The sequence below is a fragment of the Ambystoma mexicanum genome, chromosome 6q, assembly GCF_040938575.1.
Source record: "Ambystoma mexicanum isolate Mex_15411 chromosome 6q, UKY_AmexF1_1, whole genome shotgun sequence".
Lineage (NCBI taxonomy): Eukaryota > Metazoa > Chordata > Amphibia > Caudata > Ambystomatidae > Ambystoma > Ambystoma mexicanum.
Window position 1 is genome coordinate 793853785 of NC_090937.1, and position 21652 is coordinate 793875436.

At 45.8% G+C, this 21652-nt stretch overlaps 1 protein-coding gene across 1 annotated transcript in view; it reads left to right on the forward strand.

The window, feature by feature from the left end:
- GUCY1B1 (guanylate cyclase 1 soluble subunit beta 1) overlaps nt 1-21652 on the forward strand; it is a 725186-nt gene that overhangs the window by 332313 nt on the left and 371221 nt on the right. The window contains exons 7-8 of the mRNA XM_069631323.1: nt 6001-6117; nt 20913-21046. Of these exons, the coding sequence (XP_069487424.1) occupies nt 6001-6117; nt 20913-21046 (251 nt within the window). The remainder of the gene's footprint in view (nt 1-6000; nt 6118-20912; nt 21047-21652) is intronic.

Here is a 21652-nt window from a genome sequence, read left to right on the forward strand (position 1 = left end):
GCCTTTCCATTCCCACACCTCTTGTATACCAGGTGGGGTGATCCCAGTTCCATGAGGAGCCTCTAATACAACAATTTCTCATTCTCACGCCCTCCCTATACCTCCCAGAGAGATCCCAGACCCACTAAATATACAAAGCCTCTAACCATACCTTTGTTTTTCGTTACAGAGCACTGTCTCCTTCCCTAGTAATCAGCAGGGCCCCGTTATAACCACAGTCCTCTATATCATAACCAAAGCCAACCTATATACAATACCACCTGGTCTTCCGCACCTTCCACCCAGTCCTCGCTCAGTACACTCACACCATTCCTCCCTCCCCTCCCACACACTGCTTGCTTTTCTCTGCAAAAAGGTGCACTAGCATCTATGTGCTCTCCCGAAATCCTACATCATGGGGTCCCATCAACAGCCTGCACAATCTGGGGGCAGCACCCAGCTCCAAAGAACAGACAGAATTCTGATAACGCAGCTCATATAAACCTCTGCAAGGTGGAAGGTAAGGGGACTGGTTGCTGCATGTGGGTGCAGCCTCTACGGATATGCAGCCAGGTATCCTGCATCCTTGCGGCGGAGTCTGGCATCACATCGAGGTCATCAATTTCGTAGGGTAAACCTCCAACAACCAGGCAGAAAATTACACCCCTCTAAGGAAAAAGGCTTAATGCACCCTTTCGTAAGAAGAATAAGAGCTTTATTGTATTCAAAAAGGAAATTGCAACAGGGTATTATAAATCCTCTGTCCCAGAGCTCTCTCCCTTCTTTAAAGCAAACAGCACGTTATAACTACAACAATCCCCATCTATGATGCATGTGATATACAGTGTTAATCCCTCACTGCTGCCTATATACACGCTACTTATTACATATGAACACCCAATAGATTGGCCACATCGTCGTTGCCTCCAACTTCTCCACATGTGGGTTTTGATCTCTTTACCTTGGGATGCTGTTAGGTGATTGCGGCATCTCGCGGAGCCAGGATCAGCATGTCCGGAGGAATGTATTCCTGTTAATATGCTGTATGGGGTTTGAACCCTTCATAGGAACACAAGAATTCACAGTGGCAGCCAATCATGGATCTTATGTTACTATGCCCAGATTTGAGAAAGGCTCAGATAAGCCAAAACACGTGTCATCTGTGAGGGCAGTTTGTTAAAAGACAATTAAAATATTACTTGGCGCAAGTCTCCAGGAGTCTCTTACTTTAAGTTGTGCATTCAGGTGGCGCACCCTTTCCCGCCACGCACTCCAGGGGGATGCGAAGACAACTTTAAATTTGCTTTCTCACTAACATTGACAACAACTCAACAATAACTGTCAAGCATTTGTGTCGCCGACGGAAGACCAGCTGTAGGGGAAGGAAAAACCCTCATTAACTCTGTTAGGTGATTGGTTAGTTTACTGAGAGCACTGCCCAGCCATAAGGCCTAATCACGTGATGTGCACCTGGCCGTCAACATGATAACTTCTAGGTCAGTCTGGTCCTTGCAAATAAAACAACTCTTTTCACATCCCATGCCTCCCACTCCCAATCTTGTAAGAGGTGACTTCACTCTTTGCTCTCCCTGGTACAAATCATGGGCCTCATTGTCCTCTGTTCCTCCCTTATCAGCCTCTCCTCCTGAGGGTCAGTCCTGGGTTTCCTGCAGGTCCAACTAATCAGTCTAATTTGTGATAGATTTAGGAGTTTTGTTCATGGGCATCTGGTAGTTCACATGGGATGGCCACCTAGTAAGCAGTGCGTAGCGTGTTGTAAGAGAGTGTTTTTTAACCCTGCTCTTAACTTTTTATTACATGTGTTTTGTTTGCATGGTTTAGTTATTTGCTCCCTTTCCCCAAAACCTCTTTGTGTGTATTAATTTTCTCTCTGCATGTGTCCGTTACCTTCTTAGCTGTCCGTTCCACCAGATGGTTCCATATTCCCTGCCCGGCTCTATTGAAAGGAGTAACTTCTTCCTGTCTATCTTTTGACATGCTGCACTTGGCTGGTCTTGTGACTCCTTGCCTGTATTTATGTACTGTGTAGCTGGAACGCATAGCGGCAGCGGGTGTGCCTAATGCATGCCGAAGGTAAGCAAAAGGCAAGCCTGTCTGGGCATGTCCGGGCTGCGGTTGGGGAAGGGGTGGGCAGAGGCGTGCATCTAAAGTCAGCACTAAGGCAGTCTGTCTTCACAGGATATACTGCTTGCTCTTGCCCCCTCCCACCGATTTTCAGAGAGTTTTTAAGGGGCTAAACTATTCAGCGGACATTGTTTGTGTTTCCTCGGTTTCTTCAATGCTTAATACTGAATGCACGTTCTTTAAGGGCTCGTGCTGCCCAATGTAATGACTTACTTAATGACTCCAAACCTGTTATCAGTTGTTATCACTGAGACCTAACTGGGTGAGTCTTATGGGCCCATAGTGGGCATGTGTTTCCCCCTGGATATAAGAGCTTACATTTAGATAGAATTGCAGCTCATGTGGGGTGTGGGGTGGCTGTTATTTTTAGAAATCAGCTGTGTGGCAGTATCTTTCATAAAAATGGAAGCCATATTTGTGCGCTTGACTTTATCCCTCACATAGACAGCCTATATTCTAGTGGTCTATCGACCGCCAGGTAATGATCCCAACTTTATGGAAGCTTTTGCTGAACTTGCAGCAGGGCTTCAACTCCGCTATGTCTGTTTTTGGATTGTGAGAGATTTTAATATTAAATCAAATGACATAACTGATGCTGCAGTCATGGAATTTATGAGGAACATGGAGGAGCTGACTCCCCCAACTGGTAATAGGCCCTACTCATGCAAGGGGCAACACCCTTGATTTTATTTTTTCTCCCTTCATTCTAATTAATTATATAATGCCTATCTGTTTGTCTGACCACCTGCTGATACCCTTTTCTTGGTATCAGGCTACTGCCACTGCCCCTCAAGAAGGGGGTAAGCGGCTGAGTCAGTAATTGACTGGCGGCTCCAAAAGAATCTATTGCAGGTCATCTCCAGTTCCTCAGTGCTGATGCCCCCTCTGTCTGAACACAATGGAAGAGGTCCTTACTTCCATAGCTGACCAAATTGCCCTTATTAAAGTGCAGACCATCAGGGGAGAAAAATCTAAACCTTGGTTTACTGGTCATCTTTGTGCTCTTCGCCTCTTGCAACGGGAGGCTGAGCGTGCTTGGTGCACCAACTACTTTCAATAAGCGAGACTTACTTTTACACTTAGTACTGGCCTCTATCATAAAGCCATTAGAGAAGGTAAGGGTGTTTTCTATTCCAAACAATTGGAAACATCTATAAGCCAACCCCGGGAGCTTTTTCAACTGGTTTGCTCCCTTTCCTCTAACCCCTCTGAAGGGGTTCCTACGTCACAATCTTGTGACTCTCTTCTTTTTTCATAAGAAAATCTCTGATATTCGTGATACCATCTCAGCCTCCCAACCTCCTCCTACCCACAGTACTTCCACATTAATGGAGGCCTTCCCTAGCATGTGCTAGGATGTGTTTCTGATATTTAGGTAAAGGTAGCTACAGTTGTGAATGATTCATTTCATACTGGTTTTATTCCTTCTTCCCTTAAGCACGCTGTGGTGTTCCCTTTATTGGAAAAGCCCACCCTGGATCTGGCCAGGTTGGCTAATTTCCGGGCCATCTCCTTGTTACCCTTTCTCATGAAATTGCTTGAGTCTCTTGTTTGTCCACTTTTCAGCACATTCCTGGAGAAATCCTCTTTCTTTCACTTGTCTCAATCTGGGTTTTGGTTGGGCCACAGTAAAGAAGGCTTCTTGATCTCTGTGGTGTATGCTCTTGTATGACTACATGACTCAGGTAGCACAGTGGCAGTTATTCTGCTCGATGTTTCTGCCGCCATTGATACCATCGATCATGCGTTCCTACTGAGACGTCTCGCAGGGGCAGAGCTCTCCGGAGTGGTACCGGCATGGTTGTCTTCTTTTCTTTCAGATCGGTTGCAATCTCTCTCTTTAACGCCATTTTGTTCCCTTCCCACTACACTTTCTTGTGGGTTCTCTCAAGGCTCCGCCATCTCGCCTCTCCTGTTTAACATCTACGTGCAGCCACTGATGAGGCTCATCACCTCCCACGGGTTCACTTTGCTATGCCTCTGCTGATGACACCCAGATCTTGGTCCGCCTAGATCTGGCTGTACCTGAGATGGCTGTCAGGCTTAGGTCATGCTTGGAGGTCATGGGGAAAGGGATGTCCTCTGACTGGCTGAAACTGAAAGGGGAGAAGACGGAGATACTGATGGTCGGTCCTTCTGATGCTTGTATTTCTTGGTCCCCCCTCTTTTGACCCCCCTTCACTCGGCTCGTGTCTCATTCCTGTGCCAATTATGAAAGATCTTGGGGTGAAAATTACCTCCGCTCTCTCTATGACCGCCTAGGTCACCTCCATCTGCCATACGGGCACCTTAAGCTGAAGGTACTGCACAATGTTCTGCTTTTTTGCCTTCTAGCACCGGACTCTGGTAGTTTCTTCCCCGGTGCTATCATCGCTTGATTATGGTAATGTGCTGCTGCTGGGTCAGCCTGCCTATTTGATCCAGCACCTTCAGGTTTTACAAAACTTGGCAGCCCGGGACACTACTAACACCCCTTGCCGGGCCTACATCTCACGTGTTCTGTGCTCTATTCACTGGATTCCTGTGGTAAAGAGAGTGTAGTTGAAATCTCTTTGTCTGGTTTTTCGTGCCCTACGTGGGACTGTGGCAGCCTATTTGCAGGCCAATTTTCAGTGTGATGTTCCTTGCCGCTCTCTCCGCTCTGCCAAAACTTTTTGGTGGAGGTTCCCTGCTTCAGATTGTCTCGGGTCAGTGGGCGTGCCTTTTCGGTAGTGGGGTCCACCCTGTGGAATTCCCTCTCTGGACATGCAGAGGATGGTTGATCACCTGGCCTTTACAAAATCTCTAAAGACAAATTTGTTCTAATTTCTGCTTTTCTTTTCTGGGTAGTGCCATTATGCCTTCGGGCTACCATGCACTTTACAAGTGTGTTATGAATAAATAAATTATACTGGGGGGGAGGGTGTCCGAAATCTCAACTTGTGTTTTGGCAGCTCAAGACCTCTGTCTTGACTCCCATAGATTTGTGCTTCACGACAGGCTGCAGCCCTCCTCATGTTAGGCCGTTCACATTCCTTTCTAATTTCGCAAAACTCTAACAGGATCCATTTGTGTGTGTGTGTACATGTTCCTTACCTCGCTTGGGGTAGGGATAAAATACTTGAGAACGAGGCCTCGTTCTGTGTTTAACAACACGATCTGCGAGGATGAAGGCCTACCTTCGCATATGGTGTCACTTCTATCTTTCTCATAATTGAACAGGGATTTGTGTCATGTGTGACGTGCACAGTGTTTTCTACCTAGAGGTCTATAAAGCTGTTCTTAGTTTACCTTAAATCCTTGTATTTCTCTAGAATGAATACACCTCACAGTATTTATCTATACCCACAGGACTCCCTCTTTCCCCTGTACCTGCTAATGTGCATTTCCCACATATTGGTATAGTTTCCAAAGTCTAAATCATTTGGGAGGGGCGGGATCTGAACAAGCATCCCAACAACCCTCATGATGAGGGGAGGGGGGCTGGCCTCATTCGCCTGGGCACTCTGCCTTGTTATTAAGTAAAGCTACCAGTTTAAGTAAGAGTGAAGCTACTCTGCAGCATGCAAACATGCTATGCTGCTCCCAAGCCCCGGTCAGATGTTTGCTGTAGGAAGCCTCAGGCTTCAAGATGCTGGGGTCGGGGCAGGTAGTCTCAGTTCAGTGTGGTGTCTGGCGTCTGAATGCATTGCATTGCAGTTCTTGAAGGAGCATGTGTCAGGAAAATGATTCATGTATTAAATCTGAATGCACAACAGAACTTAATGGATCACTACTTAATGTAATATCATAATACACGTGAAAATAAAGTGATGGCTGCACTGGGCTGCACACATGTGTTTACTATATAATTGTTTGTGATGTATCACTGATTGTATTCTGTCTATATTTCTGCAGCTCATGCCAGGAAACTGTAACCTGCTCTCCGTGTTTTCATTGGTCCGACCGCATATTGACATTAGTTTCCATGGAATCCTTTCCCATATCAACACCGTTTTTGTGTTACGGAGCAAGGTAACAAAGAAATATTATCCTCAAGCATGTGTAAACTCTCCTATTAAGTGCTAGACTGCCAGTTTAAAATGTATGTGTGATGAAAGAGTTTGTCAGTGTAGGGTTACGAAAAGTTGGCGTCTGAACGAAGAACAATTATCACTTTGCATTTAAAATCAAAAGAAAAGCTGACCCCCAACAAAGATTTGGGAATGGTGAGAGAGAGCTATTAATTATTAGACGACTACAAACTAATCGGTTCATTCAGAATTGGGCAGAATATTTTAATACCACTGACGAAAGTTGTCAGCTCCGCTGACGGTATTTCTGAAAATTCGGCCTACTCGAAGTTTACCACCAGCAGAGCTGATATTTCTGGAATACCTCCAGGGCAATTGCAGAAATACCATCTCCGATGGCAGTAATGTAAAAAGGTTTTTTTAACATTTATTTTCAGCATCAATGTGAAGGGAAAAAGATGATGTACAATAGTGGCTCATATCAATACTGTTGTTTTTTTTAAATTCTGGGCTTTTTTTTTTTTTATTTGTTTTTATTGACAATATACATATAAGGTTGGGCGTAAGAGCCGACCCAACCAGCAAAACCATCAAACTGAATCAAATCGTCTGTGTTATTTTCCCTTTTTTACATTAACTCCCTTCCCCATTTCCCCCCTCCCACCCCACCCCCTCAATAAATCAACAAGTTTTGAGGTGTTGCAAACAATTGAAACTTAGGGGAGAACACTTGCATACCACATGATTGTTAAAAGTACCACTTGAGACAGTGGGGTCCAACAGAAAGTCAACTGAACAGGAAACATCTCGGGTCCTTGGGGGATGTAAAAACGCGTACCATATCAAAGCAGCTCAGTATTTATTCTACAAACGCATGGAAATACAATCATCATGGAGAAGAACTGCTGTCCATTCTTGTACAAAATCAGTCATAGTATCGTTTGTTATTGCGGTAGGTTTTTCATATACAAAAATCGACCTAGGTTTACAGAGCCATTCCTCCTTGGCAGGGGCCCCGCTCGCTGCATGGCACCAATGACCTTGGGAAAAACATTCGATTCTGTCTCCGGCATGGGAGTGCCCAGTAGAATTTCCAACGGTTGTAGGGACGGGCTAAAACCCTCGATATCTTTAATCCAGCTGAGTAATTCCGACCAGTAAACCTGCATGACAGGACAACCCCACCACATGTGAAACCAGGTTCCCCGTTGGTGACAACCCGTAGGGCAAGAGGGGGACACATCTCTAAACATCTTGGACAACAAGGCCGGGGGGCGGTGCCACGAATGGAGGATTTTGAAGCTATGTTCCATGGCAGCGGTATACAGAGAACCCGTAAAGATAAATTTGAAGACAGCCCTCCAAGTGTGGTCATCCAGTGGCATGCCCAGCCTTTCTTCCCATATGTTTTTGAAGGGTTGTCTACACTCTAGGTCCGCCGTTATCAAGACACTATAAAGCTTAGACAAGGAACCCTTTCGAGTTGTACTTTTGGCCAGGATATTTTCAAAAGGGGTGAGGGGGCGTTTAAGCTGGTCGGCCCACCGAGGGTGAGTCAAAATCCCCTTCAAGCGTAAGTATTCGAAGACCGTGGGGGGACTATCTTCCAGTGCCTCGATCAGGTTGTCATACTCTATGAAGCCCTCTTCACGTGAGAGCTGAGAGACCCTCTCCAAGCCCATGCCTGACCAGGCCTGGGTATCTCGGAAGCCCCTTGAGCTCAGGTCAATGGGGGGGCAGCGAGGACAAGGGGGAAGGCCAAGATGACAGTTGTTTATTAGCTTTATTGGGCTTCCATACTGCCCACAGGGCCGCCAGAGTAGGATGTGTTCTGAGCTGGGAGGGGAGAGCTTTAGGAGGGGACCACAAAAGATCTCTAACTTTTTTCGGGTGGGTGTGAATGTCCTCAACATAAGTCCAATATGTTCCCATGTCATCCCTCATATGCTCCAACATCACCCGGAGTTGGGCAGCTTTATAATAGAGCCGGAAGTCGGGGAGACCAAAACCACCATAAAGCTTTGGGAGGGTCAGGGTGGAGGTTTTAACTCTCGGCCTCTTACCGTTCCAAATGAATTGGAGGACACGGGACTGAAGCACCTCAAAAAAGGTCTCATCTTCAAAAAATATTCATCTTCACCGTGACCATGCGCCCAAGCCAGGAGAGCGTGAGGGGTGCCCACCGTCTGAGGTCGCTGCTAACCTGAGCAAGGATCCCCGGGAAATTGCACTGGGATAGTTGGGATAAATCTCTGGGGATGGTGGTGCCCAGGTACCTAGTGGACTCCCGTTCTATTCTAACCCCCAGAATATCAGCGTCACCTCCAATGTCTCGATCCCCCAGAGCCATGGGCATGATGCTTGATTTGGACGCGTTTATCTTCAGCCCAGAAAAGGAGCCGAAGTAGTGTACAAGATCAAATAACCGGGGTAGGGAGTCTTGAAGGTTGGTTAGGTAGCCCAGAATATCATCTGCAAATAAGAGAGTTTAAAGTCACAATCACTGCACCGTATTCCCGTGATTCCCGGGTTGTTCCTAACCACTATGGCCAGGGGCTCCATTGCCAAAGCATACAATAAGGGCGTCAGGGGACATCCCTGCCGGGTGCCTCCAGAAAGGGAAAAGGGCTCTGAAGTGCCGCCGTTGACCAGTACTCTCGCTGAGGGGCCATTATATAGTGCTGCGACCCACCCACAAAAATTGTCTCCCAGACCCATCTTTCGGAGAACCCTGCCCATGTAAGGCCACTCGACACGGTCAAAGGCCTTTTCTGAGTCTAGCGAGAGAAGGTACCCCTCCACCCCCTGTCTAAATGCCTCGTGCATAAGGTCGAGAGTTTTTCTTATATTATCTGATCCCTGGCATCCCGGGGTGAAGCCCACTTGATCTCCATGTACTAGGGTAGGGAGGAGTTTCGCTAGTCTATTCACTCGAAGCTTGGCCAATATTTTAACATCGGTATTAAGGAGGGATATGGGGCGATATGATTGGCAGTAGCAGGGGTCCTTGCCCTCTTTAGGTAGGACTACGATTAAAACAGACATAATCGTGGGTGGGAGGGTGCCTTGATCAAGCGCAGCATTGAACATCTTAACCATGAATGGGGCAAGCGTGGACCTGTAGGTTTTATAAAACTTAACTGTAAAACCATCGTCCCCCGGGGCAGTGCCGCTCTTTAAAGAGGATATGGTATCTATTAATTCGTCCGGGGAAATGGGATGCTCGAGAGACTCAGCTTTGTCAGGAAGAAGGCCCGGGATTGGAAGGGAGTCCAGGAAGCTATCAACGTCATTCCCATCCCCCGTATATTCCGAGCAATACAATTTTTCATAATATAGCCTGAATTGTTCCGATATCTTACTATCCCTCACGGTCGAGTCCCCCTCCAGGGTGTGAATCGAATTCACCCTCCTACTGTTTCTAAGTTCACGAAGTCTCCAGGCCAATATCTTGTCCGCCTTCTCCCCCTTTTCCATGTATTTCTGTTTCAGAAAAGAGAGCTTCCTTTCCGTTTGTCCCACCAGGAGGTCCGCCAACTTAGATCGCAACCTCTGCAGTTCCTCCCATTTCCCAGGGAACATCTGAGTTTTCAACTTCCCCCCCAGTTGGATAGCCTCTATCTTTTCCTTTAACAATTTCTCCTCACGACCCCTCTCCCTTTTTCTCCCAGACCCTATACCAATAAGGGTGCCTCTAATAGTTGCCTTAAATGCCTCCCATACTCCCATAGTACCAACCTCCCCGTTATCATTGAGAGTAAAATAATCTTCTATGGCTGCTGGGAGGGATTGGCGTATCTCCTTATCTTGCAGGAGGAGGTAATTACACCTCCACCGGGATCCGGTTGCCGGGGCAGGGGGAAGGCCAATCCTAATCTTTACCATATTGTGATCCGTCCAAGGGGCGATCTCCACTCCCGAATTTGAGACCTCTCCCTGCAGCAAGGAGTCAACCAGGATGTAGTCTATACGAGAGAAAATAGCATGTGGCTTTGAATAGTATGTGTAATCGGGGTTCCGGCCCCGCTCGGGTATACACGTGTCACACAAGCCCAGTTCCCCATTCACTTCCTGGAAGGCCAACGCCAATTTCTTATGGAGACGGATGTTGGGGCAGGGATTATCAGACTTCCTATCCCTCTCGGGGCAGAGCACCATGTTAAAATCCCCACCCACCAGTAGGGTGCCCTCAGAAAATGGCATTATTATCCCTTTCATTCCCTCCCAGAAGGTGTCCTGCGCTTGATTCGGAGCATATATGCAAACCAATGTGAACAAACGGCCCCGCACCTCCCCCTTTACCATGAGATACCGTCCATCCGGGTCTGCTTTTGAGGCTTTAAACACAAAATGGGCCCGGGGGGAAACCAACAAAGCTACTCCCCGCTCCTTTGCCTGGGAAGAAGCCGTGCAGATCTGATCAATGGTTTTGGCCTTGAGCTTAGGCTCCTTTCCCCGAACCCAATGAGTTTCCTGCACAAACAGAAAGTGAAGCCGCAGCCTCGCAAATTCCCTCACAATTAGAGACCTCTTTGTAGGCGAGTTAAGCCTGCATACATTCAATGACCCCACTGTCAAGAATTGGGGTGAATCATCCATTAAAGCACAGGTAAAGGCTCATAGCTCCCTTCTTAGAACACCAAGCGTTGTTGCTCCCACAATGCTTTCGCAACCCACATACGGCTCGAGACAGCCCCGGGGGTGCGAGAAAGACCAAAAAAACTTGGCGCGCCATAACTGTAACCCCAGCAAAGCAACTCCCACGTTTCACCCCCCCCCCTCCCACCTGATCGCCTGGTTGATCCATGGCTTCATCCTATCGCCAGGCCAGGCCACCATTGTCTCCCCCCTCCGGGCTCATTAACTCTTCATAAACCACAACTCGAGCCCCCCCCACCCCCAGGATCAATGCAAATCACAAACAGTTACATCACCCTTCATTCGCAAAGTCAAATGCAAGCTTATTCATCGGGCGCCAGGAGCCCGCTTCAGTTTCTCAGAAGTTCCGGGGAAGCTGGGGCCACTCTCCTAAATTTCCTTTGGCCTCGAACTCTGCGCCTTTCCTTTGGAGCTTTGTTTCCCTCTGGGCCTGTTGGGGTTCGCTCCCGGTCCTGCTCCCCCATCTCCGTATTTGAATTGTCCAAAAGTTCGCCCGACACTCTCTTGATATCGTCCTCAGTGATCAGGGCATACTTGTAGCCCTCGAACTCAAAAGAGAGTGAGAATGGGTACCCACACCTGTATCGGACCCCCTTGGACTGGAGCATCTTCGTCAACGGGGAACAGAGGCGACGTCTTGCAAGGGTGAAGGCCGACAGGTCCTGATACACCGAGATCTGGGCCCCTTCCCACTCCACCGGGCCCTTCTTGCGAGCCAGTTCGAGGATCCTGCTTTTCTCGGAGAAGTTATGAAAGCGAACGAGAACGGACCTGGGGCCCCTGGAGGATGCGCCCGCTCTATGGCTCCCAAATATACCAGGGGCTCTCCCCATCCGCACTCCCGCCTCCACCCGGGATACCTTCAATCCCCAGGAGGTCGTCCAGCCCGGGCCTGCACCTCCTTCCCTCCTTGGCGCCAAGTTGCCACTCAGCCTGTGGGAGTCTGTGCGCTGTGTGTGTAGGCCAGTGAGAGGCCTCGCTTGCCTCCCGCACACTACCGACACCAGTTCCTGGCAGTCCTGTTCACCCTACACGATCACCCCAAGCACCGCTCGCTCCAGTGGGGGCCCCCACGCTCGTCCTTCCCCTTGTTCTATAGGCCTCGCGCAGGCCACCAACTCTGCGGTGCTTTCGTGGCGCTTCCTCCGGTTCCCGGATCCGCTGCGGATGCCCCCGGGTGCGTCCCGCCTCTATCGCCGCTTGAGCCAAGAGGGGGGAGCCGCCAGTCGGGGCAGCCAAGCCCTTCCACAGGCCTCGCTCTGGCCCCGGCTCGCCGTAGATTCTCGCAGAGCCGTGGCGTCGCAGGGGGGAGGGGCCTCAGTCCCTCTAAACTCTGAGGCTCATATCTCCGGAATGGCTCCACATCGGGGGCTCAAATTTGGGCCAGGGGTGCCCGGCACACTCAGTGGGAAGGGGGTGGTGCCAGCTCCTCATTCTGGGGATGTCAGGGGGGGCTCAGGTCCCGCAAACAGTGCCCTGCAGAGGAGACGAGCTTAGGAGCGTTAGAACATCTCTGCGCCCCCTGGTGGATCCTCAATTCTGGGCTTTTTATGCATTATATGGGTAAAATAGTGAGATGAGACAATCAGAGATGCTCACATTTTTACCCACTCAACATGTCCCTTTGTAAAAACCTTTTTCACTCTATTAAAGGGAAGCAGATGTGCTTCAGTTCTTTACAGTAAAAAGAATGATTTAAAACATTTGTGGCCAGTTTGGAATTTTTACCTCCACCTTCTCTGAATGACCCCCTAAGTCTGTGATCGTTTTTCATTGTCTTGTCCAGAACACTTCTCTTATGTGACCAACAAAATACAAGCATGCCAATCAACACCGGATTCAGATATATAAATACAAAGTCACATGAACACAGATACATCCTTCCACCTATACTTTGCACTGTCACAAAAATAAACACATTACCCCATACACAGTACTGAAACACACACACGCCGCCTTATTTGAAAACACACATAAATATAGTAGGCCACTCTTGCTCCCTTTCCATCACCATGTCTAAGGCGTATTCCCCTTGTAGTTCTCTCCCCCTGCTTCTATGAGTTGAAAAATCCATCAAAATTCCTAGAAAGTGCAACTTGGGAGCACAAAAAAGCCACACCCCCTCACAGTCTTTCGCTCTTCATTGTTGAAATGCAGACTCCATAGCCAAAATTACCAGCAAGAGCCCAACCATGGCTTCTTGTCATGCCTGGCAGTTGACAGTGGTCTGATGTCTAACTGTAAGCAGGGCGATAGAAGGAGGTGAGAGCTTGCTATGGGCTTGGTGTGATGGGCAATTAAAGGGCGTGAGTGGCAAGGAATTGGTGACTGAGCAATGCGTGACAAGGGAAGGAGTAGTTTTCAAGGTAAGGGAAGAGGATTGAGTTAATGGATGGAGCAAAAAGGGAACAGGGTTCTGAACGTTATTTGTAAGAAACAGGGTGGCATTGAGAATGTGGTGCAAGGAAAGGACACAGGAGATTGATGGGTAAGGATAAAAGGGTAAATGAGAAGATGGGTACACATCTGGAACGTTGGGTTAGCAGGTTGGGGGACTGTTGCTGAGATCTATGTCTGACTTGCATGCCACTGCACCCGATTGTGGGACTGGCTTGACCCCCTCTCTTGTTTCTGAATAATTGATACTTACCTTAAGAACATATGCTTTAATAACTACTTCTTATATTTTTTCAAGTTGCTTTATCATGTGACTTGCTGCTTTGAAAGCACACCCAAGTGTACACTGTAAGATTGTAATTATAGTACGTTTTCATTATAAGTATAATAGGATTCCCCCTTGTAGATACATTGGTCCTTAGAAAACTATATTTATTGAACAGTATACTAGTTTAGCATTTGAATAACAACTTTACAGAAAACATTTTTTGTTTCTTATATTGAAAATGGAATAATAGAAGAGGAAGTCACCCCTGCTTTCTGAATTGGAAGCTGTGGAACCAGGAAGACAGGGCTCAAATCCCCACCTTGCACACTTCCAACATTATCTGATCCTGAGCAAATCACGCCGCTTTTTCCTTAACTATGTGGAAAAAGTCTTGCTCATATGGGTTTACACTCTATGGTGTTTATGTATAAATAATAAAAATTGGAACTATTTATGTTAAGCATACTAGTGATGAGGCAGGATGGCAACGGAATGTCCTATGTAGTGGGGTGGGTACACAGTGTGCAGGTATGGATTTTGTGTTGTGGGCTGGGGAGGCAGGAAGTCAGGTATGGGTCTTTTGCCATGCCAGTTCATGCTTTGCTCTACCAATGAATTCTCAAGCTTTGCCGCCCCATTACATTGTTTTGAAACGAAGGATGGGTTTGGATGAGATGCAGCCTGCTGTCAAATTCCAAACTGTAACACATTGTAAGCCTGGCTCAAATCCCAGCGTTCTGATTTCACCAATTATATTATCCTTATGAAATAATGTTGCTATGTTTGGTAAATAGGAGCATTTTCAAAGAAAACACAAACATAACTGAAAAATATGTTTTATAAAAGGAAAGTAATGTCAATAATGTCTACTGTATGTTCTTGAGAATGTGTTGGAGTGAGAGAGGTTGGTATTGAATTCTTGAAGATGGGGAAAATGTGCTGTGGGCTTGGCCCATTGGACTACGGGCCAGAAAAGTAAACTTGCACCCCAGGCTAAATGTTGCCAGTCCTTCCCTGGTTGGAGACTCTCAGTTTCATAGGAAAATGTGCACATGTGATTGTAAGAAAACAAGCAAGCATTAAGGGGTCTAATTCCTGTTCTTGTGACAAGTGGTCTTTGTCTCCTTGCTTCATATCCAAAGTGTTGTGTGCTAAAGGCAGTGCATGAGACAGGAGAAAGGAGAGATACATAGAGAAACAAGATGGTGGAATCTTCCCCCAACTGTGCTGGACACCCACTGTTTGCAGCAATCCTACCCCTTCCTTGACCCATTCCTTTTGGTATGCAATACCCTGGTGTTAGGTTAGTCCTTTTGTGTAGGGTGTGCCCTTTGATTCCGGGTTTCACAGGACAGCCCCCGCTGAGGGACTGTCCTGCTGGGGACAGGTTTTACCTGACCTCCCAAATTATCAAAAGAGAGGCACAGTCTTCCAGTCTCCTATCCTGCTGGCTGGCAGGGACAGGCTTTCTGGCCCTTACACAGCTGCCCTGGGATCACATGTATGATACCGATCAGATGTAGCTTTTAATATTTATGTCAATTATCAGCCGCTATCCCCCATACTCAAGCATGGCTTATGTTTCAAGATTAAACTGACACCAAAATAGTAATTCCTCATTATTATGTGGTTTTGGAATGGAGGTGAAGACTGTAAATGCACCTCCTGTCCTGAAGTCACTTGGCTGTCACAGAAGCTGTCAAAAGGGCTCTGTGCCCTTTAAACCCACTCTTTGCCACTAAAGAACAGGCACTGCAGATCAGAATACTGATGCAGTAAGATCCAGGTGTGACCTGTGCTTTTGGCATGGAGCTTTATGCAAGAGGGGTCTCGTTAGCAGACCACCCTTTCTGAAATGGAATTGCATGCATCTCTTTATTGTGTAATTAAAAGTCAGGGATTATACATCCAATTCCTCACATGGACCCCCAGGTCTTTGCCCTCACCCTCCTTCCCCCTTTCTCGGTGTCCTCTCTTTCTCTCACTCTCTCTTTCTAACACTCTCCATCTCTCTCTTTCTCTCTGCCCCCCCCACCCTCCTAGCACTATGAAGTTGTTTACTGCATGCTGGTGCATAGTAAAAGACTTAAATAAAATCAATACATGATCATACATCTGTCAAAAAGCAAACAAGTATCACTTGCCTAGTCTAGTGAAGCTCCATTTTGACAGAATTTAAATTGAAACTCACAGCAAGCTCTTGTGCAGTGGAGACATTTCCTTTTACATTTGCAGTTTTCCCAAGTTGGGATTATTTTTTTCTTGTTGGGTCCGTGTCCCATGGTGCAAGGGGAAATAATAGTCAATATTGGGTGGGCTCTCTGTAAGATCTGAGACACCTGCAAAATTAAGGGGGTGAGTGACTGGAAGGTTTAGAATGAATCTTAAACCTCTGGCAATTGCCCTGGGCAACCCTCCAGACCACGGTTCTTCAGCTTGCTAAGCCATTACAGAAAAGGAAAATACTATATGGTATTGTGTTGTATGGTATTTGGTTATTTATATAGCGCTCTTTCCATTTTTGCCAGTCTAGGATTTACGTGGCTTGCTAAGCATCCCAAAAAAGTTCATACACGGGGGTGGGCTCCGTTGTTAGTTTGCGGTAAAGTGCTATTGTTGCGAGAGTCGATGTGTGGCCAGCTATAGCAAATTCCTTTTTGTTTGCAGTTGCTGTATGCTAGTGGCAGAGGTGTTGAGGTACGTCATGTGTTTCAGTGTGGACGCCTACATGCGCTGCTAGACTGGATGAGCATAGCCATAGCTGCATTCTACTATGCATGGATGTTTGTCCGCAGACCTGGTGTAAGGTATATGTAACGTTGGCTTCAATGTTGTTCGGCTTCACAGTCCTGTATAGTGGGAGAGGGCCTCACAATAGAGAGGCCTAGGTATCATAGTCATGCATAGTGGGAAAGTGGCCTAGGTTTCACAGTCCTTTATAGTGGGAGAGGGCCTCGCAATCTAATAGGAGAGAGGCCTAGATTTCATAGTCCTGTATAGTGGGAGAGAGGCCTTGGTTTCACAGTCCTGTATAGTGGGAGAGGGCTTAGGTTTTGCAGTACAGTACGTTTTGCACTATAATAGGTAGATATGGTGGTAACGCCTAGATTTGAGAACCCTGTATAGCAGGAGAGAGGTCTAGGTTTCATAAAACAATGTGGGTAGGGGAGAAACATGCCTAGAATTGAGAGTCCTGTATAGCGGGAGAGAGGCCTAGGTTTAACAATACAGTAGGTTTCATATTATAATAATCAGATATGCCTAAGTTTCACCATACAGTAGGTTTCACAGCACAATAGGCAGATAATGGGCGATACACCTAGAATTGAGAATCCTGTATAGTGGGCGAGAGGCCTAGGTTTCGCAGTACAGTAGGTTTCACAATATAATAGGAAGATAATGGGCGATACACCTAGATTTGAGAACCTTGTACTGTAGGAGAGAGGTCTTGGTTTCACAAAACAATTTGGGTACGGGGAAACACACTTATAATTGAGAGTCCTGTATAGTGGGAGAGGGCCTAGGTTTCACAATGCAGTAGGTTTCACAATACAATAGGAGGATATGGGGGATATGCCTAGATTTGAGAACCCTGTATAGTAGGAGAGAGGCCTAGGTTTCACAAAACAATGTAGTACAGGTACGGGGGAAACATGCCTAGAATTGAGAGTCATGTATAGTGGGAGAGAGGCCTAGGTTTCACAGTACAGTATGTTTCATATTATAATAATCAGAAATGGCCTAGGTTTCACCATACAGTAGGTTTCACAGCATAATAGGCAGATAATGGTGGATACACCTAGAATTGAGAATCCTGTATAGTGGGAGAGAGGCATAGGTTTCGCAGTAGAGTAGGTTTCACAATATAATAGGCAGATATGGGGGATATACCTAGATTTGAGAACCCTGTACAGTAGGAGAGAGGCCTAGGTTTCACAAAATAATTTAGATACGGGGAAACAGACCTAGAAATGCAGCATAATAAGCAGATAATGGACAATACACCTAGAAATGAGAATCCTGTATTGTGGGAGACGGCCTAAGTTTCACAATACAGTAGGTTTTGCAATACAAGAGACAGATATGGGGGATACACCTAGAATTGAGAGTCCTATATAGTGGGAAAGAGGACTATGTTTCACAATACAGTAGGTTTCAGAATGCAATAGGCAGATATGGAGGATACACCTAGAATTGAGAGTCCTGTATAGTGGGAGAGGGGCCTAGGTTTCACAATACAGTAGGTTCCATTTGATAATAATCCGATATGGCCTGGGTTTCACCATACAGTAGGTTTCACAACATAATATGCAGGTAATGTGCGATACATCTAGAATTGAGAATCCTTAATAGTGGGAAAGAGACCTAGGTTTCACATAACAAATTGGGTACGGGGAAAACACCTAGAATTGAGAGTCCTGTATAGTGGGAGATAGGCCTAGGTTTCACAATGCAATATTTCACTGGTGATGCTGCTGTGTGGTGGACTGAATTTTTGGGTGGTTATTAATATCTTGGAAAATTGGTTCCCACCTTATCCATTGATGCTAGTTGACGGCAGTCTGTTCCGCGTTTGGCGCATCTGGGCACTGCGGCTGGCTGCTACTGATGGTTTGTGGGTTGCATATGCAAATCAATGTTGGCTCCACCCCAAAAGGGGCAGTAAAGCCCAAACTACTTGGTCACATCCTTGCTGAACAAGTCCAAAAGAAACCCTAGACATGTTATGGCTTCATTGGGCATCATCAGTGAGGTGAAGCTTATGCCTCTAGACCCAGCAGACTCAGCATCCATGTCTGGGCGTATCTGTCTCACTCGGGGTGACATCATCAATACAAAAGTGGTGATGGCTGGAATGTTTAGAATTCTTCCCAAGCCTTTGACGATTGCTCTAGGCAAGCCTCCAGACCATCTTTCTTCATCCTGTCAAGCCATTACAGAAAGTGGAAAGACCATATGGAAAGCAGTCTGGGTCCCTCCTCAAAAGGGGCACTCCACCCCGAACAACTTGTTCACATCCTTACTGCATGAGACAAAGAGCAACCCCAGACATGTTTCAGCCTCATTGGGCGTCATCTGTGCAGTGCAGCTGTAGTCTCTAGGCCAAGCAGTCTCAGAAGCCGCAACATCAGCCTCTGAGACACCTAGCAGCAATGACAGCAATGTGGCAAGCAGCAATGACCTTAGACATGTCTATACACGTGGAGTCATTCTGGCCACTTCCACCATGACAGACACATTTTCTTGGAACATTCTCCCACCAAGGCCCAATAAGAAAAGAAAACTGACTTCAAATGTAAAATACCCATCATTTAGGAATTGTTTACAGTTGAATGTGGGAAGAGTCAAACAATCTCACACTTGAATATTGCACCCTGCAATCTGGGGGAACGTTTTCTTTACTGGGATCAGTTACATATCCTTTTTTTCTATGTGTAAATCACATAGCTTTACTAAGAATATGGTCTTGACTTATTATATGATCAAAAATGCATGATTAATTTGCTATTGCTTCTAGAAACCCATAGGGAGGGACCCGCTCTGTGGGGGATATATCGGGGGTAATACAACATCTAAACACAATATATCCCCTCACTGCAGAGTGTGGGCACATGGAATGCAGAAAGTACCACTAGACTGCTACGAGTAAGTGCCCGGCGCTATGAGTACATATACAAATATAAACTTCATTAGTAGTTCATACAAAAACCAGCATATTTGATAACAAACATTTATATATAGCTACACTGGTAGCCAATATTCAATCATAAAATCAATATGAGCCAACTAGATACCCAACACCACCCACAGTGACACATTGTAAAACCACATGCTAATCAAAACCCCATGAATAGACATGTCTGCGGACTGGAGCAGGTATGCCAGGATTCACTGTAGGTTAGTGAAGCGACACAGGAGAGTGCAGGATTGATGCAGTTATAGTTTATGACCGGGACAACAAGCAGAACGTATGCTGATAGAGCCTTCTGGTCTTCTTTTGTGTTTCACCAGGTATAGGTACTGTGAAGCGTTTTGAATCCTGGCTCACAGTTCAAATTAGTTAGAGCACCAAAGGGACCTGGGAGGCATATCCATACTCTCCTCACATTTGGCACTCTCTTCATAACTATTTCATAAGAATCTCTAATAGGCTCCACGGCCCCATAAACAGACCTATTTCACTGTCTCCCCATATGGGTTTGTCTTTTTGATGGCCCCCATCAACAAAATAATAACTACTTTTACATCATTTAAGATGTTTTGTACTCCGCCAACTGTTATCTATCAACGGGATCTCCAGATGATTCCACAAGTTACATGACTGTTGCTTCCGAGTCACTTATTTTAGTGTGCTGGAAATGCAAGTCAGGCTACAGCTACCAAACACACTGCAGACTCCACCATATCTCAAACATTGAAATCACTAAAGGATGTTGTTAATGGTTATACCCCTGAAGTATGTTCTCAATAATAAGAATAGAAACATGTTGGGTTATTTATAGTGCAGTTCAAAATCAGGTGTAGGATATACTGCTCCTGGTGGTTACAACATCGGGTGTACAATTGATGGTGGATACACCGCTCTATGCATCCAATTTTTATGTCTATTCATGTGGTTTTGATTAGCATAAGGTTTTACACTGTGTCAATGGGAGTGGTGTTGGGCATCTAGTTGGTTCATATTGATTTTATAATTGAATATTGGCTACCAGTGTAGCTATATATACATATATATTTTTTTTTATCAAATAGACTGGTTTTTGTATGAAGTACAAATAAAGTTTATATTTTTATATGCTGTCATAGCACGGGCCACTTACTCTTAGAAGTCTAGTGGTTCTTTCTGCCTTCCATGTGCCCACACTCTGCAGTGAGGGAATATTTTGTGTTTATAATTTGCTATTCTGCCTATTAACTCTGTAGTTCATTCTGCATAGAAATTGCTGTGCACATGGATCAGAGTCCTGAGCCTGCATTCAAGCCTCTGGACAATCAAGCAACATTTTACCCATTATAATTTCACTGGAATATTTAGTACATATTTAGTTAACACACTTCTGAGGAATATAAAAACACTAATTACACCTTTATATGGATGACAATAAAATAATTTGTATCACTCATAACAATGCAATATCACTCAAAATGTGCACTTGCCACTAACAATTGGCTAGTGAATATTGACTCTTGGCAAATAAGAAATGGTGTGATATGTGAATTTGTAGAATTGAGTTGGTGAGTGACATTTTATGGCTAGCTAGCAGCCTGCAACTTGAAATTGTTTTCCCTGTTGTCATGTAATGTAACATTTTCTCAGCTGTTTTTGGAAATTGATTGTGTATTATTGCTCTCCTGATTCTTTGTCTTAAATATAACAATTCTGCTGAAATGATTATGTGATTTGCTGGACCGAATGGCTGAGCTACGGTTACACATATTTGGTGACAGGTATTCTGTTGTTTTCCATCTAGGAAGGATTGTTGGATGTGGAGAAGTTAGAATCTGAAGATAAGCTGACAAGTACAGAAATTAGCTGCCTTCGCCTGAAAGGACAAATGATTTACTTACCAGAAGCAGATAACATTCTCTTTTTGTGCTCTCCAAGGTAAAGACCCTCATGATTTTTCTCTCGTTGGACCTTTTCCTATTTCAAGTATCAAGCCATCATGGGTGGGTTCATACAGCCCCCAAATGTCATCTACGAATGGCGCTATCACTAGGAACTCTGTACCTCACAACATGGAGAAACACACCATTCTCACGTGTATGATTCTCTAAGAAATGTATTAGAAGTGGCTGCATGCCATTATTTAACTTATTTCCTAAAACGCCAAAACATTTAATTAATTAATTTAATTTAAATTATTGGGCATTTGTAAGGCGCTTTTACATCAAGTCACTTGTGTTTCAAAGTGCTCACAGGGCAAGAGGGAAAGGAACAAGGGAAAGAGCAGCAAGACAATGGAATATGCAAAATACAAAAAGTGGTCCTATTAGGCCTTGTGAACATTTGGAACGTGCAAGTGCAGAGAGAGAGAATGAATAGGCAAAGGGGCTAGGTGCTAGAGGATCCACAGAGGGGTGAAAATATTGGGCGACCATTGCAAGGCAACAGGTAAATTCAAGAGCCGGTTACGAAGGCAACAGGCAAGTGCCAGGCAGTGACCACAAGATGGAAGAGGGGTCACCAGTCCATGCAATAAGTGCAGGC